The sequence below is a fragment of the Lepidochelys kempii genome, chromosome 1 (genome assembly GCF_965140265.1).
Source record: "Lepidochelys kempii isolate rLepKem1 chromosome 1, rLepKem1.hap2, whole genome shotgun sequence".
NCBI classification, from domain to species: Eukaryota; Metazoa; Chordata; order Testudines; family Cheloniidae; genus Lepidochelys; species Lepidochelys kempii.
In genome coordinates, this window is record NC_133256.1 from 215878053 (window position 1) to 215894674 (window position 16622).

General features: G+C 47.1%; 1 protein-coding gene across 2 annotated transcripts; it reads right to left on the bottom strand.

Moving 5' to 3' along the window:
• Positions 1-340: 340 nt before the first annotated feature.
• Positions 341-16295, bottom strand: KLRG1 (killer cell lectin like receptor G1). 2 transcript variants are annotated; one of them, XM_073313479.1, is made up of 6 exons: positions 15264-16289; positions 13725-13928; positions 8092-8196; positions 7090-7241; positions 4882-4985; positions 341-1789 (listed from the first exon to the last, which is right to left on the bottom strand). In XM_073313479.1, exons 2-6 carry the CDS (start codon positions 13840-13842, stop codon positions 1678-1680), a joined length of 591 nt encoding a protein of 196 aa, XP_073169580.1. In that variant the 5' UTR covers positions 13843-13928; positions 15264-16289; the 3' UTR covers positions 341-1677. The 2 variants fall into 2 exon arrangements, 1 of the variants encoding a protein (XP_073169580.1); XR_012155136.1 differs by lacking the exon at positions 13725-13928 and having other exon boundaries at positions 7080-7241; positions 15264-16295.
• Positions 16296-16622: the final 327 nt, after the last annotated feature.

Below are 16622 nucleotides of genomic sequence, written 5' to 3' on the forward strand. Positions count from 1 at the left end.
GTCCCAAGGCACTACCATAATACACGCGATTATTAAATAATAACTACCCCAGAAGTACAGGCCTGAACCACTCAAGCTAAAGGAGGACTGTAATTAGGCCTGGCAGAATTTGATTTTTATTCTTTTACAATTTCAATGGCTAATATTGATGTTAAATATTATTTTAGACTTTTAACTATTTAAATGTTATAGCTGTGGCAAATTATGGAGGAGTCAGGCAATATTTAATGACAGTAGATGTTGAAATTCAAAAAGTTAAAGCTGTATAACCATTAAAACACAAATTGTCAACATCACAAGTCAAAATACACAAAGTAAATAACCATAAATCAAACTCTAATAAGTCTCAAGTAGCATTTATCTTACTTTGCCTCTGTAAATTTTGATTATCAATGGAAATATTTTTTCATCAGTTTGTGTGTACAGTGAAATCAACGTTTACCAACATTTACCAATAAAAGTCAAATCCTTCCAAATCTCATATATTGCTGAACAGTTCTGATTTGCTCCAAAAGAGGACAGTGGTGATACAGACACAGACTAGCTGGTTCATTACACTATTGGACATAGATTGGTGCCTCCCCACACTAGGGGGAACAAGCTAAAGGCGAGGACACGTGACCTCCCCAAGTTTTTCCTCCCCTCCCCCAGCCCGGGGCCCCCGTGCTCCCTGCCCGCTTCCTTCCCCGGGCTTGGCTTCCGGGGACAGTGGTCGAATATGCTGATGGCTAGGGGGCTCCAGCTCACTCGGCCGCTGTCCCCAGAAGCCAAGCCTGGGTGGGGAGCAGCCCAACACCGCTGCAGCTAGGCACTCTTCCAGGAGCTGCTGTGCTGCACCGGGCAGCATTCCAGCGTGACCGGAAGAGGCTCTAGTCCAGCCCCTTCTGCTACAGCTCTGGCCCTGCCCCGCTCCCCTCCCAGGCAGCTACTGCAGGGGTATTTGATCCTGCATGCCCCCCCCGACGCATCACCTCAAATATTGGAGTTAGAAGTTTACTTTTATTTCTGGGTTGACACATTCTCATTTCACCTTCCTCTGTTCCTTTCACAGCACTCCTAGTCTTGGGCACAAATGAGAGACAGATTTTGGGAGTGCAATGGAAGCCAGTTTACTGTACAGCAAGTAGAGAACAATTCAGTAGGGGCAGAAGGCCCAGTTTCTGCAGCATTCCTGGTGCCAAAGAAATGAGAAACGTGGACTAAAAATAAAGTCTGTCATCTGATCAGCAACACAGAAGTGTAACCCTAAGGGGTCACTGGGCCCAGCCTCTGTCACACTAATGACCTACGCACTGGGGCAGAGTGAGAAAAACTAAGACTCGGAATCACACTCAAAACTTTCCATGGCAACAAAGATAATGTCAGCAGGTCTCTGCAATGCTCCCAGCCCTGAAAGATGAGGACTGAAAATGGATCTAGGTTTTCTGCACAGAACTCATCCTCAGAGCTCCAGCCTCAGGGAACTGAGAGTCCATGAATCAGATTTCAGTCTCCTACATGGCTGTGCAATTCTGACTCATTTCAACAGAGGGCAATGGTGACACAAAACTCCTAGGAGCGTCACCAGCCTGGCCCCACTGGGAACAAGGATTAGGCATGTCTGGATGCGCTGCTGCGGTCCGGATCCATTGGCTGGGTATGAGTGAAGACTATTCTGTGGGAAAGTGCAGGAGGTGGTTACTTCGGGGATTTCTCACAGATCCACGGGCAATGAACTTCACAACTGGAGGCCTGGAGGGTACCCTGCAACAGGACGCCACAGTCCTGCACGGGGCTGTTAGAGATGACCCTGCAAAAGAGACACAGAGAACACAGACTGAGGAGAAATAGTAAGAGTCATCACTAACAGGCAACCATAAAGAGTTTTCTGCCTTGTCAGGGGGAGGTGACAGGAACAGCCACAGAAGGGGCAGCTGTCACTGAATCCAAAACGAACACTAATAGAGACTGCATATATAGAATAACCCCCCTGGCCCATTATCATCATGATACCCATGCCAGTACTAGACAAGGACACGGTGAAGTGAATTAACTTTAGCAACTTGAGCAGTGTGTGTGTTCATGCCAGGAGCCATCTGGGTCAGGATGAGAGTGGCAAAGCTGGGAGCGGCAAAGCTGGGAGCCTCAGCGAGAGACCATTTCCTTCCAGGCGTTCTTTAGAACATGGAAGTTGGAATTCCAAAGGGAAACTGGTCAAGTAGTATAGCATAGGATGGGGAGTCATGAGGGCCTCATCCTACTTCTGTCAGTGACACACTGCGTGACCCTGTGCATGTTGGCTTGCTTCTCTGGGCCTCACCTTCCTTATCTGCAAAATAGGAATACCAACGCTGAGCTCCCCCACAGAGCGGGTGTCAGGCTAGCTCATTACTTGGAGTGCTCTGAGAAGGTGCTAGAGAGAGGGAAAGTGTTCTGCCATTATAATAAAGTCCCAGGGCCAAATCCTGAGGTCCTTTTTCAGGCAACTGAATGAGTAAAAATGAAGGCTCAAATGCTGGTTTATGCTGGTGTAAATCCAGAATAACTTTACTAACGCCAAAGGGCCTATGTCAGGTCTACACTATGGAGACTATAGTCGTAGCTATGCCAGTGTAGGAACACCATCTCCCCGAGTGACAGTAGCTAGGTCAATGGAAGCATTCTTCTGTTGACCTACTGGCAGCGGGGCTTAGGTCAGCAAAGCTACGACACTTGGGGGGTGGGGTGGATTTTTTGACACAGCTATGTCAACCTAAATTTTAAGCTTAGACTAGGCCTAATTCTTCACTGCCTTGAACTTTTTGTGCCACTTGCACCAGTGCAAAGTGGGTGTGAAATGCTCCCAAATCAGAAAAGTAGGGCTTGATTCTGATCTGACTTAAACCAGTTTAACAGCAGTGGGACTCTAGACTGTAACCAGTGTAACTCTATTCATTTCAGTAGAATAATTCTTGATTTACAGAGCTGCAGTTAACATCAGTTTCAGAGCTGTAAGATTTTTATAGCTACTTTTCATAGGTATATATGACATCATACTGTGCAAAGTGGCTGTCACGCACCCCAGGAATACCCAGGGCTGTGAGGTACCTCACCACCACCACCTGCCATTAGCTTGAGGCAGTCTTGCCTGTGCCTGCTGTGGATTAGCTCTCTGAAACCACCAGCCTGTGGTAACATAAGCACACCATTCAGGCCTCACTCTTGCTCTACAGGTTAGTAATAGTCCCCAAGTCCTCTGAGCCTTCCCTGAAGTGTCCAGCCCCAGTATACTAGACACTCACAGAATTACCAGGCCTGCTGTTCCCAAAGGAATAGTACACAGCAGCTTGTCAGATTCAACTCAGGACCAGCCTTTTGCTTAAATATATCTCAGTGCTGTGGTGTTAGAGTGAAAACAAGAATAAATTTATGATCAAAGCACAGCGATACAAGTGACAGTGAGTATGAGTATTGGAAACAAATGGTTACATACAAAAGAAAATCATAACACACTTTCTAGAGACAAAACTTAACTAACAAGTTATAAGCTTCTTTAACCAAGAGTGTCTCAACCACAGTTCTCTCCAGTGTTTTCAACTAAGCCTAGCTGAGAACGAGACCCCTCTTTCATGAAGCAAATATGCTATCTATTTACTTCCTAGGTGAAGGATGACATGTTGTTGTCTTGTCTCCCAAATACAGAAGAGTAAACCTTTGATGTGCACCTCAAGATAGTGTTCTCTCCCCCTACTCCACTGTGTGGTTCTTCCTGTTATTTTTCTCTGTCATGTTTTACAATCCTTCATGACCTCTCCAGGTCCCTTCCAGTCCTATGATTAACATGCAGTTTAGACTGATAAGAGGAAACCCATTGTGAACCACACAATAATTAATTAACATGTAAACAGCCATATAGATAAACATTTCTTGTCTGTCAGAAAACCTGTTATTGCTAGTGACCAGTCCCTAGACAAAGTCTATAAGAACTTGATTTTTAATGTATTTACATAACTCCTTACATAACATTCGTATTCGCTTCATAATTATATAGGATGACCAGTGTGACATTGGCTTTTATTTGAGACCTCACATGACATTCTTTGGTGAACTAGAATGAAAAGACCAGACCCAGGAGTTCCCTGTAGCTCCTCTGCACCCCTTTGCCAGTTGGCATTAAGAGGGTCTTGGGTCAGAGTAGTAGAGAAAAAGGCTCAATGGCCTTGGAGTCATGCTGATGGCAGTAGAGCAGAATTTGACAGTGCGTAAGGTCTGGTCTAAACTTAGAATTTAGGTCAACATACCTACAGCACTCAGAGATTAAAAAAATCCACAACCCCTGAGCGCTATAGCTATGCTGACCTAACATCTGGTGTAGATGCAGCTAGGTCAACGGAAGAATGCTTCTGTCCACCTAGCCATAGGCACTGAATCTGTGGGTGCTCCAGGGCTGCAGCACCCATAGAAAAAAAAACGTGGGTGCTCAGCACCCACCAGTTGCTCGGCAGCGGGCACTGGGGGGAGGGAGCGGAGGGGGGGTGAGAAGAGGCGGAGCGAGGCAGGGCATGCTCGCGAAAAGTGGCGGAACAGGAGCGGGAACAGGCAGAGTGAGAGTGGGGGCTTGGGGAAAGGGGTGGAGTAGAGGCAGGGCCTTGGGGTGGAGCAGGGATGAAGCAACCATCCGGAAAGAAGAAAGTCAGCGCCTGTGCGTCCCTCAGGAATATTGTGTTCCTACATTGACAGGATAAACGCTTCCCTCAGTGTTGGGTGCATCTGCACTGTGGGGTTATGCCAGCATAGCTATGGTACTGTACCTGTACCTCAGTAGGTTTGCCTGGGTAAGGACTGATAAACACTGTTAGTACCTGAGGATCTAGCTCTTCCGAGTGCTGCTGTTTTTTTTAAAAACTGAAATCAAAAACTCACTTTGTATTGTTGAGTTTTGAGCCATCTTCCCAGGTCCAGCCAGTGCCTTTGCTCTTCCTCAGACCAATCCAGTGGGAATCTAGGTGCATTCCCAAGAACAGGTCCTAGAAGGGAGTGGGGAAGGACAAAGGAACTAATCAAAATCAACAGGAAAATTCAAGTCCTGATAGGCAAACAGAGCGATCAAATGTCAGGGAGCAAAATATACCAGCTGAGCCTAACTATTCTCAAGAACCTTTATTTTCAGTGATTATTTCGTTTTAAATTTCCTGGGAATGTCTCTCTGTTTATTACAAAAATACTAAAATGTGTGAAAATCAGTGCAAAAAATTAAACTTGACAGTTTTCTGCATAAATATCCTGGTTAATATGGGGGGACAGGAGGACAGAAAAAAAAGTAACAGAGAAAAGTAAGAGTATTGAAAGTAAAAGCAGTTTAATGTTGTGGTTTATTTAATGAACTGTACATTAACAGTTTGTGACTATATGTACACACGTGCATGCGCGTGCGTATCTTCTACCACATTGCTTTACGTTGACCAACAGCCTCACATTTACACTTAGACTAACTTATTATTAACATAAAACACAACTAATAGAATGCACTGGATTTTCTTAAGATAATCAGTATTTTCATGTACCTGAGTGGCCAAAAATTGGATGAAAAAAATCAATAAAAGCTAAATAATAACTTCTGTAAAACTTGGGAATTTTTCAGTAAAAATTGAAAGGACCTTAACCTTAAGAAGCTGCGGGGGCAGCGTGCAGAGCCCCTTGGCTGCTCCTACGCGTAGGAACCGGAGGGAGGACATCCCACTACTTCTGGGAGCTGCGCAGAGTGGGGCAAGCCCCTGACCCCACTCCCCAGCTGAAGCGCCGGAGAGGGCAAGCCCCGGACCTCACTCTCCATCGGGCACTTGAGGGCCAAATTAAAACGTCTGGAGGGCCGGAGGCGGCCCCCGGGCCATAGTGTGCCCACCCTTGCCCTACAGGCTTTCATTTCCATTTGTCTGACTTTGAGCTTGTGTTCATTGTTCATAGAAAGAATAACTGTACACAATAAATTCCGCCTTGGAATAAATCCACAAAAGTTGAGGAAATCACTCAGAATGAATTTGCCCCACTGGGTTTCTACCTAAATCATAATAAATACACCATGCCTCCTGCTGCCAGGAATGGTGATGCAAAGAAGCAAACAGCAAAGCTGACATCTTCCAGCAATGAAGTGTCTTTGTGAGGCAAGGGACTAGGAGGAGCCATAGAGATTCCTGGGGAATGGAAGCTTGGAGGCACCAGGGAGGGCTTCTGGCCATGTGGAGATAGGCCAGATTGGGAAACATCTCCAGGAAATCAAAGAATGTTTTCAGCAAAAGGGAGCCTATGGGTCACAACCTGTGCAGCATAAGGAACACAGTAGCACGTGGCTGGAGTACAGGGGTGATTTGTAGAAGGAAAATCCAGTGTATGTGGAACTCATGACAGGAGATATCAAGGGAGGCCCCAGAAACTGAGAAGTGGGTGGGGAACTTTCAGCCGAGGGGTTAGGGAGGTTTTCTGGCAGTAGAGGGTCGTACAGGGGTTGAGGACGGCTCCCAGCAGCAAGGACTGTGGTCAGGATTTGCTTAAGCAAGAGTCCCAACTAGCTTTGCCTAGTTTGCCTGGTGCCTGAAACTCTGAAGTGAGCTGTAGCTCACGAAAGCTTATGCTCAAATAAATTGGTTAGTCTCTAAGGTGCCACAAGTACTCCTTTTCTTTTTGCAAATACAGACTAACAAGGCTGTTACTCTGAAATCTCTCATGGTCATCAGTTTTGTGCCCCCTACCTGGCACCTGAAGGTGAAAGACCTTACAGATGGCTCCCAGTATCACCCATACAATTGTGTTCAGTTGCTTACACTGGCTGAGCTAAGCTAACTCTCATCAGTGGAAACTATTGGCGGGGGCGGGGGAAAGGAGACACGGGCCAGAGGATGCAAAAAGGCTCCCATGCAACATCCTTCTCTGACTGCTGATCATAACCTCCCCAGGGGAGCCTCTTGGATGTAGACTGAAAATGTCAGCCTCCTGTGAAACATTGTTATAATCAAGGTTTTTTCTCTCCTTTATAGTAAATTGGTGTCAGCATGATAGCATGCACTGGGGGCAAATCACAGAAGCATTTGCAAGACAACAAAAGAGCCTCATGTAATGATACTGACAGACTTTTACCATTTTCTTGGCATCACTGATCATCAGGAGATGTGATCCTTCTGCAGAACAGGATGCCTGGCTGGAATTCCAATCCTTTTTTATCTTGGAGAAGTAGTAACAGCTGCTCCTGTAACCCAACCACTGGTCAGGGCATCCAGGATAGGAGCTATCTGCAAAGGAATCATAATAATGACTTTTCTCTATTTCTATTCACTCTGAAGAATTTTAGGGCATTTTATAGCCTGGATACATGCCAGGATTGTACATCCGCTTGCGGAAATGTAGCCACCTTAGGTAGAACATGACAGCCATGTGGAAATGATGGACTGTAATTAAGGCAGGGACCTGAGAGTCAGGAATAAAAGTATAAATGGCTATACAAGGCAATGGAATCACAGGCCCTTTGTGTAATTTGCACCACTCTGACACTGGGATAACTCCACAGACTTCAGTGGCTGCAGTTACTTAGTCCTGTGAGAGCAGAATTTAGCCCTCTGAAAGCAAGACAGGCACTGCGTGTGGTTGAAACACAGGGGAAAAGGTCACGACATACTGTGGGTGTGATCGTTTCACAGGATGAGAAGTGGAATAGGTGTGACTACAGCTTATAGCAGCTTGCAGCATATGCATATGGAGTTTAACACCTTCTTGTGCATGCTACCCGCAGAAGGTCATACCAGCAATACTTTTATTTCTCAATTCACTGTCTTAAGACTCATTTTTCTGGAAAAAAAATTATTATATTTTTATTTATATTATATTTCATTGTTCTTCCTTTAACTAGGAAACAAGGCCTAGGATAGATCCTCTGGGGTCTCCATAGCGGGTGACCTCAGTAAGCTGCAGGCAAGCTTCTGCTTTCCTTTACAGGAAGCTAGAGTATCTCCAGTGGCGTTACTCCCGATTTGCCATAGTATAATGGTAATCAGAATCTTGCCTTCTCTGCTTAGGTGAATTGAGAACAGATCTCCCATCTTGTGATCTCAGGTAGTTCACATCAATGTCTCTTTGGTCACTCACCAATCCTCCAAACCGCCCACGCTACCACTGCAATCACCAGGAGGGTGCTCAGCATCCCAACACCTACAGCCAAGCTGCACAGGCCACATGACCAGCGCTGGGGAGCTGGAAGAGAGAAAACAGGAACCATGGTAAATGTATGGTGTGTACACCTACCTGACTATGCATCCCCATTAATAGTTGTAATTTTTAGGCTTGTACACACACAGTACTGAATAATTTATAAATGGGTCCAACAATTACAGCATTCCTGTCCCAAACAGCTTATGGCTACAGAGAAGGCTATAGATTTTATACCCCAAAACGGACGCACTGCTTACATCTCCCTATAGTTCCTTTAATAATATATCCATACCCAGAAATGGCTACCTACATCTGCAAAACCCAGGCATCAGTAATTCCACAACACTGAACTCAACAGCCCTGCACAGTGCTATGGGATATTTTGCAGCAGGGAGCACTCCTGGTAAGGGAGCACCTTCCTCTGAAACAGAACTGACCCCAATATCTCAGAGTCCAGCTAGGACACTGTGTGCACGGGGATGGTGCATGTGACTCAACAAGAAGCGCTGTTCCTGAAGAATCATTACTGACTCCAATGTTCCACTGTGGTGCTGAAGAATGAATTTGAGCTGCTGGAGCCGCTACTTTTCATATACAATGTAAAAATAAGACCTTCTCCACATGTTGATTTAAAGATGCCCTGGTACCTTCTGCCTGAGTAGGTAGTTTTAATCTCAGCATCCTGCCCAGGTTCCTAATCATATACCTACATTCTGCCTCTCTAGAATTCTTCCTGGAGTTTCAGATGGAAAAGTTACTCCCTTCCTCTGGCATTGATCATGTCTTCGTTCATCTCTGTACAATGCCTAGGAGACCTTTGGATAACAATTCATTATTATTATTATTATTATAGTTTTACTAGCACAGTGTGGCTGTTGAGTGCTTCAAGATATTGGACTCAGTCTGAGGGCCTGAGAAATCCTGCAAACCCTGATGTTAGGAGGGAAGGGAGAGCTCCACATCCATCACATAATCTTTTGCACACATTGACTATAAACAGAAAATAGCTCAAACAGGAGATAAATCTCTGCTCACATTTAACACTGAATTCTGGTTTCACAGTTCTGAAAGGTCGCCTGTCCAAACTTTTCAGTTCCTCCCTCTCTCCCTCCTTCTCAAAAACAGAGTGTGTCCCGGACCCTCCTCTCTCAACTTCCCAGTCCAGACATTGCATCTTTCCCACAAAACCAAAGTTCCCGCTACCATGAAAAACTAATTTCAGCACAATATGAATGAGGCAAGACGAAAATAAAAGTGTGATGGGTACTGTTGCTTGGTTACATCTTCCCCAAACTGTAGCTGTGCTGGCTATGTTATTATTTTGACTTTTAAATGTCCCTCTCACTGGGCTCTTGGCACATGTACAATGAAAGAATCACAAATCAGAAATAAATGTATCACTATAAGTTCATCTGCCTTAATCAGTTAGTCCCAATAAGTTATCAATATCCCTTGAACTCACATACACTTTCCTAATCTTGCCTCTTCCCCAAAAGTTGGGGAAGCTAAAAGGCCTTGAACCAGACTATCAAGGTCAGCAGACTCAGGATCCAGGAGGCAGATGGAAACAAACCAAAATAAATGCTCTGGTACCCTTCCAAGATTCAGCCACAAGACTTCACTCACAGTCAATTGTATAGATGTTCAAAATGTGATCATGCTTGATCCTTGGGCTTGGTTCCCCCTCACTGTGGTGCAAAGACACCCATGGGCTCTGCGTGTTTGGTTTCTCCTAAGTGAGGCACATTACACCACTGGGCTTCTTGAGCTTGGCTCTCCTTTGGAGGGGGTGGGAGGGGGTCAGATGCTCCCTTGGGCTCCACTAGGCTCCTTAGGTTTGGCCCCTTCTTGACTGGGGAAAGTGACAGTATTCTCCCAAGGCCAATCAATCACTCACAGTAGATTGCACAGACCTTCATAATAGGATCATCCCTCTCCTTTCCTACATGCTCACAGTGAGCTGATTTCTTTTGTCGTCACCCACAATTATTTGAGCCCTGGGTTCAGTGGCTCCTCTCCTTAGCCTGGGCAAAGGGCCTTTAGCCATGGGCAGCGGGTATCAGGCTGGGAGAGGGACAGGCGTGGCTCACCCATGCTCCACCCCCAAACCTCCTGCTGCTTCCCACTCTGCGGTGGCATCGGCCTCCCTCCCTCCTGGTGCTTCAGGGCTGGGGGACCTGTGGTGACACTGCCCTCCCTCCCTCCAGGGCTGGGGGCGCTAGCCTGGGGCAGGGGCCAGCAGCCACAGTGGGAGGACTCTGGGTTCCGGCAGAAGGGGCAGGGCTGGCGGCTAGTCTCCCCCAGCCAGCGATTCACGCACTGCCCATGCTTTCTGTTGCGGGCAGGTTTGTGCATGCCCACCTCCCCGGGACTTCAACAGGTGAGCAATGAAATAATTAATACTTGAAATGTCACCATTGTTATCCTTGTGTATCTGGCTTGGCTCCCACTGAGATAAATAGGGCAGTTCACACGACACAGAGTTATTGTTTCAGATTCTGGAAACACAGATAGAGATCACTGCATACAGTAGCCTTGAAAACAGGAGCTGAGTGTATCTCCCCCACCAACCATTACAGATAGAGACTTTTTAAAACACATGAAAACTTGAATTTTGGAGAATAAGGTAGCAGCATACAAGCAGTGTTGGTATGCCTCACTGGTGCATACTGGCTGAACCTGAGTCTTGGCACGATCCATCCAACTAAGGAGGAAAGAAAACTCCAGAGTCGAGGGTCCTTCCGTGAGAACTTAGTGCCTGTAGTTCTGCCCTGTTGAACCAAGTTGCTGTCGGCCTGAGGGCCTCTGCTGATCTCAACTGTTATGGTATCACATGAGGAGAGAGGCTGTGTGTGGGGAAAGGGGAAAAACCACCATGAGATGAACCTGCACAAGAGGTGGAAATCTCACACTGAATAATCACGAAATATTTCCTAACAGCGAGGAACCTGTGAAACTAGAGAAGAGTCTCCCCCTAGGAAGAGGAGGGAACCTTTTTACAGGCAGGACATTTAAACAAGAACTGGACAAAGCTCTTGGAGAGTTGACTGTGGTGAACTGCATTGTTCCCCAGGGAATGACAAGATGTGACCCAATAAGAGGTAGTAACAGCCTTGCTTCAGCCCAGAGAAAGATCACCTCATTTCTCCAAATGAAGTGGACAGTGACCAGATGCTGTTTCCTGGGGAGGCAGAGGGATATGGGTTTGAAGAGAAGCTTCCCCTTTTCTGTTCCTCTGGTTTTGGCTCAGCAGGGGACAATGTGAAAAGGGAGATTTTGAAACAAAAGAGAAACTGCAAACATATAACTGAAATATACACAGTACAATCCCCATCTCCCACGTATTGGACTTGAAACACAGCCAGAAAACATAGCCAAAATCAAGGAGGTTTCCTACCAACTAAGTGAGACTTCACTGGCAGGTGGATATTTGAAGTTTCCCATAGCAGCTTTGTTCAAACAGATCAATATCTAGGCATGTGGCAACAGCCACAGGCACCAGGAACGTGTGTTTTAGCTGCATACACAGAAGCATCTGTGGCTAACTGGCTCTGTGGAGGAGGGGAAAGCAGTGGACGTGTTGTTTCTTGACTTTAGCAAAGCTTTTGACACGGTCTCTCACAGTATTCTTGCAGCAAGTTAAAGTAGTATGGGCTGGATGAATGGACGATAAGGTGGATAGAAAACTGGCTAGATTGTCGGGCTCAACTGGTAGTGATCAATGGCTCCATGTCTAGTTGGCAGCCGCTATCAAGTGGAGTGCCCCAAGGGTTGGTCCTGGGGCCGGTTTTGTTCAATATCTTCATAAATGATCTGGAGGATGGCGTGGATTGCACCCTCAGCAAGTTTACAGATGACACTAAACTGGGAGGAGAGGCAGATACGCTGGAGGGTAGGGATAGGATACAGAGGGACCTAGACAAATTAGAGGATTGGGACAAAAGAAATCTGATGAGGTTCAACAAGGACAAGTGCAGAGTCCTGCACTTAGAACGGAAGAATCCCATGCACCGCTACAGACTAGGGACCGAATGGCTAGGCAGCAGTTCTGCAGAAAAGGACCTAGGGGTTACAGTGGATGAGAAGCTGGATGAGTCAACAGTGTGCCGTTGTTGCCAAGAAGGTCAATGGCATTTTGGGATGTATAAGTAGGGGCATTGCCAGCAGATCGAGGGACGTGATCGTTCCCCTCTATTGGGCATTGGTGAGGCCTCATCTGGAGTACTGTGTCCAGTTTTGGGCCCCACACTACAAGAAGGATGTAGAAAAATTGGAAAACGTCCAGTGGAGGGCAACAAAAATGATTCGGGGACTGGAACACATGACTTATGAGGAGAGGCTGAGGGAACTGGGCTTGTTTAGTCTGTGGAAGAGAAGAATGAGGGGGGATTTCCACTACCTGAAAGGGGGTTCCAAAGAGGACGGATCTAGACTGTTCTCAGTGGTAGCAGATGACAGAACGAGGAGTCTCAAGTTGCAGTGGGGGAGGTTTAGGTTGGATATTAGGAAAAACTTTTTCACTAGGAGGGTGGTGAAACACTGGAATGCGTTACCTAGGGAGCTGGTGGAATCTCCTTCCTTCGAAGTTTTTAAGGTCAGGCTTGACCAAGCCCTGGCTGCAATGATTTAGTTGGGGACTGGTCCTGCTTTGAGCAGGACGTTGAACTAGGTGACCCCCTGAGGTTCCTTCCAACCCTGATATTGTATGATTCTATGATCTCTTCTTGAGACAGTGAAGCAATAGCCTCACTCTACACAGTTCTGATGAGATCCTACCTGGAATATTACATTCAGTGTGGGCACCTCATTATTAGACATAAGCAAACTGGGGGGAGTTCAGAGAAGAACAAAAATGATCAGGGGATTGGAAGGAAACAATTATAAGGAGAAATTAAGAGAGCTAAAAATCAATCTTAACTAAATCACAACTAAGGTGGGGACTTCATAAGAGCCTGCAAATATCTGAAGGGTGTAAACTGCAAGAGGGGAGAGGAAGCTATGGAAGGAAAAATATAAGACGAATTCCAGGAAAACCTTCCTGATAGTGAGATGTGTTGAGCTGTGGAATGGTCTCTTAGGAGAAGAGATGGAAGCTCTGTCACAAGGGGACTTTTAAAACTAGACTGAAGAAAACACTGAAAAAATATAATATGCCACATGGAACAATCTTGCACTCGCCCTTGGAAGACAGACAGGATGATCTAAAAGATCATTTCCCTTACTCATGTTTGATTCATATATGCCAATAATTTATCTGTACCTTCATCTACATAGGCTTAAATTCTCCAGTCTATTGTCATGCAGTGAAGTTCAAGCAAGCTACAGATTTCAGGTGCCAAACCTGAGAATCCTACTAGGGGCCTTACTTTCAGAGATGCTGTGCTCTTTCAGCTACCGCTGATTTCCGATAGTTGTGAGTACTCAGCACTTTTAAAAATCAAACCCAAGATGTCTCAAGCTGGACACCCAAAATCAATGGCCAGCTCTAAACATTTCTGCCATAACTCCTGTAGATACCATATGACAGAGCCTTTGCTCTGGGATTTACCAATTTCATTTGGCTTGCTTACCTCTCTTTGTCATGTCGTCGTTGGCACAGACTGGCGGTGTCCGTGAAAACCGTACAGAAGTATAGATTATTTCTTCACTCATTTCAGCCACAGAGGTTTCTGCCCAGCTTACCTCCATGCCAAGATGAGGTGTGTATGGCAAGCAGTTTGAATCAGGCTGTTGCGCGAAAGAGCTCAGAATAAGGCAAAACAGGAAACCTGAGGCTGCATTTAAATAGAAAAACATGCAATCTGGCAGCCTCCACCTCTAGCTGTGTGAAATAAATGAATTCAAGGAAGGGGTAGCTTAAATGGAGGCAAGAACAAATACACTGATACAAAACAGAGGGAGTACCAGGAAACAGATTATTATGATCGGTGTAATAAGCAGCAGTCACCAGTACACCAACTGCCTAATCATTGCCAAGCACTTTGGAGGCAACACAGCCAAGATGAGTTTTAAGAGGAGATTTGAGGAGGACAAGGTGGCGGCTTTGTAGACTTTTACAGAGAGCTCTTTCCAGGCATAAGGGGCAGCATGGTAGAAAGTGCAAAGTTGTTCTTGGAAAATTGACAATTTCAGCAAATGGGCAATGAAAGCTGGAATCAGTGGCAGAACAGAGGCAACAGTCACATCTCAAAAGTGTATATGAGATGACAGATAAAAGTGAAACTCATCCATGAAGGCCTTTTAAAGGGAAGACAAATAGTGTTTGATGCGGTAGAGACGGGGAAGAGAGTGGAGGGATGCAGAGGAGGAGGAAATGGTCAAAGTGATAAAACAAGTAATGCTTTGAATGAAGGTAAGTGGAACAAAAAGTGGTTTCTCAAGACCAGAGAGGAGGAACTTGTAGTTGAGACATGAAATAAGGTGAAGTTTATCTATACAGTGGATCTTAAAGACATTATTCAGGAAGAACCAGCAAGCAGTAGATACAGCTTGGATGTGAGTATCTAGACCAGTGGTTCTCAACCTATTTATCATTATGGGCCACATATGCTGTGTGGGGGACCAGGCAGCAGCCAGCTGTTCGGACCCCGAGCTCCACCCTGCGGGGCCAGTGGCAGCCAACAACCCACCACACAGCACAGCAGATGGGAACCCACAGCCTTTAGCACACAGCTGAACTGGGCGGCAGCTGTGTCCTAATTGGGCCGCATGCAGCCTGCGGGTTGAGAACCGCTGATTTAGACAGAAGACCAAGTCAAAGGTGACACTCAGTTACAGGTCTGAGTGACAAAGAGGATGGGTGGCGTAATCCATCGTGAGTGAAAAAGGGAGGATAGAGGCTTGAGGGAAAAGATTAAGAGCTTTGTTTTGGCCATGTTGAGCTTCAGCCGATGGCTGAAAGTCCATGAGAAGATGTCAGACCAGCCTAGATTTTAGCTAGGACAGGAAACAGTGGAGAGGTGTATCTGTGAGCCATTAGTGTAGATATAATTTACTTAAATTTACAAATAACTATAAAGATGCCTATCCAAGTCCCTTGGTGCCTTAACACTCATTAATACAATTCAAACCTCAGCAACATTAAAATGATCACGTCAGCAGAAGCTTACCAGCCACCTACAGAAGCTTCCCCTTCACGGTCTAAGACACATACACTCAGCCCTCTCCAAAAACCTTATCAAACAGGTGTCGTTTGTAGCGTGCCTGGAAAATAATCAGATTCTGACTATTTCAGACCAAGAGGAGGAGGAGATCCCAGAGACGCGGAGCCTCACAGAGAGAGCGCCCTGCCAGCCACCCCCCTCTTTCCTAACTAGGGGGCTCCGCTGGAGTGCCCCCGGGACTGCAGCCGTGGCAGTAAGGCAGAGATAGGGGTGATCCCTCAGGGAGGCTGGTCATAGGCCACTGAGGTCTTTATCCAGGAGGAATCAATTATTTTTTGTGAAGGTCCAGATTTCTTGGTCAAGGCATAGTCGAGGTCCAGACTCCAGAGAAACGTTTTCACGCCACAATAATGACCACCGTGAGTGAAGTAAAGGACTTTGCAGTCCATTACAAAGCGTCCAGCCGTCCGGATTTGGCCCACGGTCGGCCTATTGACTAAGCCTGGCTCACACCCAAGAGCTTGCTCTCCATGTAGAGGCCTGTGGGCAGCCAGGGCAGATCCCGAAGCTCGGCCAGGAGAGGTTCCCAGCGGCTCCCCCTGGCTTTCAGGTGCAGCCCTGAGGGGTCACCGGGGGGAGCTCCGGCTCCCCACCGCACGGCAGGGCCGCGAGCTCCCGGCCAGGCGCAGAGGCGAGACGCGAGCCCACATCCCCTAGGAACCGCGGCGGTCGCAGCGCGTAGGGGACCCGGCCGCGGCGCCCGGGCTGCGACCCCCGGGCAGGGAAACCAGGGGGCGGGGCCTGCCACGGCCCGGGGGCTTCCACCATCTCCCCCCCCCCCGCGCTCGGGCTCGAGAGCCGCCCAGCGAGCAGCGGGGTCTCAGGACTACAACTCCCAGCAGGCACCGCGCCCGCCTTCTCCCAGCGCGTGGGGGGTGGCGGTGGTGGGAAAATCAGATGATGGGCGAGGAGCGCGTGAGGGTCTCGTGAGCCAGCCTCGGGAGGCGGCCGGGGTGCGGCTATGTTCGGTAACCAGCCCTGAGCTGCCATTGGGAGAGAGCATTTTGCGGGGTGGGTCCTTCTTCTGTGACTCTCATCGCTCATTGGATCTTCTCATGTGCCAATTTTTGAATTCCACTATTCATTGGAAGAGATGAAGTCGTAGGCGGGGCCTCCGTGGTCGTTCTCCCAGCCCATTGGACAAATAAGGGGAGACAGCGTCGTTCTTGCTCTGGAACCGTCACCCATTAATTGGATGAGGAGAGCTCTGGGGGCCAGGCGCCTTCTATCCCCACCTCTCATTGGGCGAAAAGTATCCGGGGCCGAGTCACGTTTTGCCGTTCTCATATGCCATTGGGGAAACTG

Coding starts and splice junctions, on each gene's coding strand:
- KLRG1 (XM_073313479.1), bottom strand. CDS start 13,842: ATGGAGGTAAGCTGGGCAGAAACCTCTGTGGCTGAAATGAGTGAAGAA. Junction 7,242..8,091: donor GTGGGCGGTTTGGAGGATTG/GTGAGTGACCAA, acceptor ATTCCTTTGCAG/ATAGCTCCTATCCTGGATGC. Junction 4,986..7,089: donor TCAGTGATGCCAAGAAAATG/GTAAAAGTCTGT, acceptor ACTCCCTTCTAG/GACCTGTTCTTGGGAATGCA.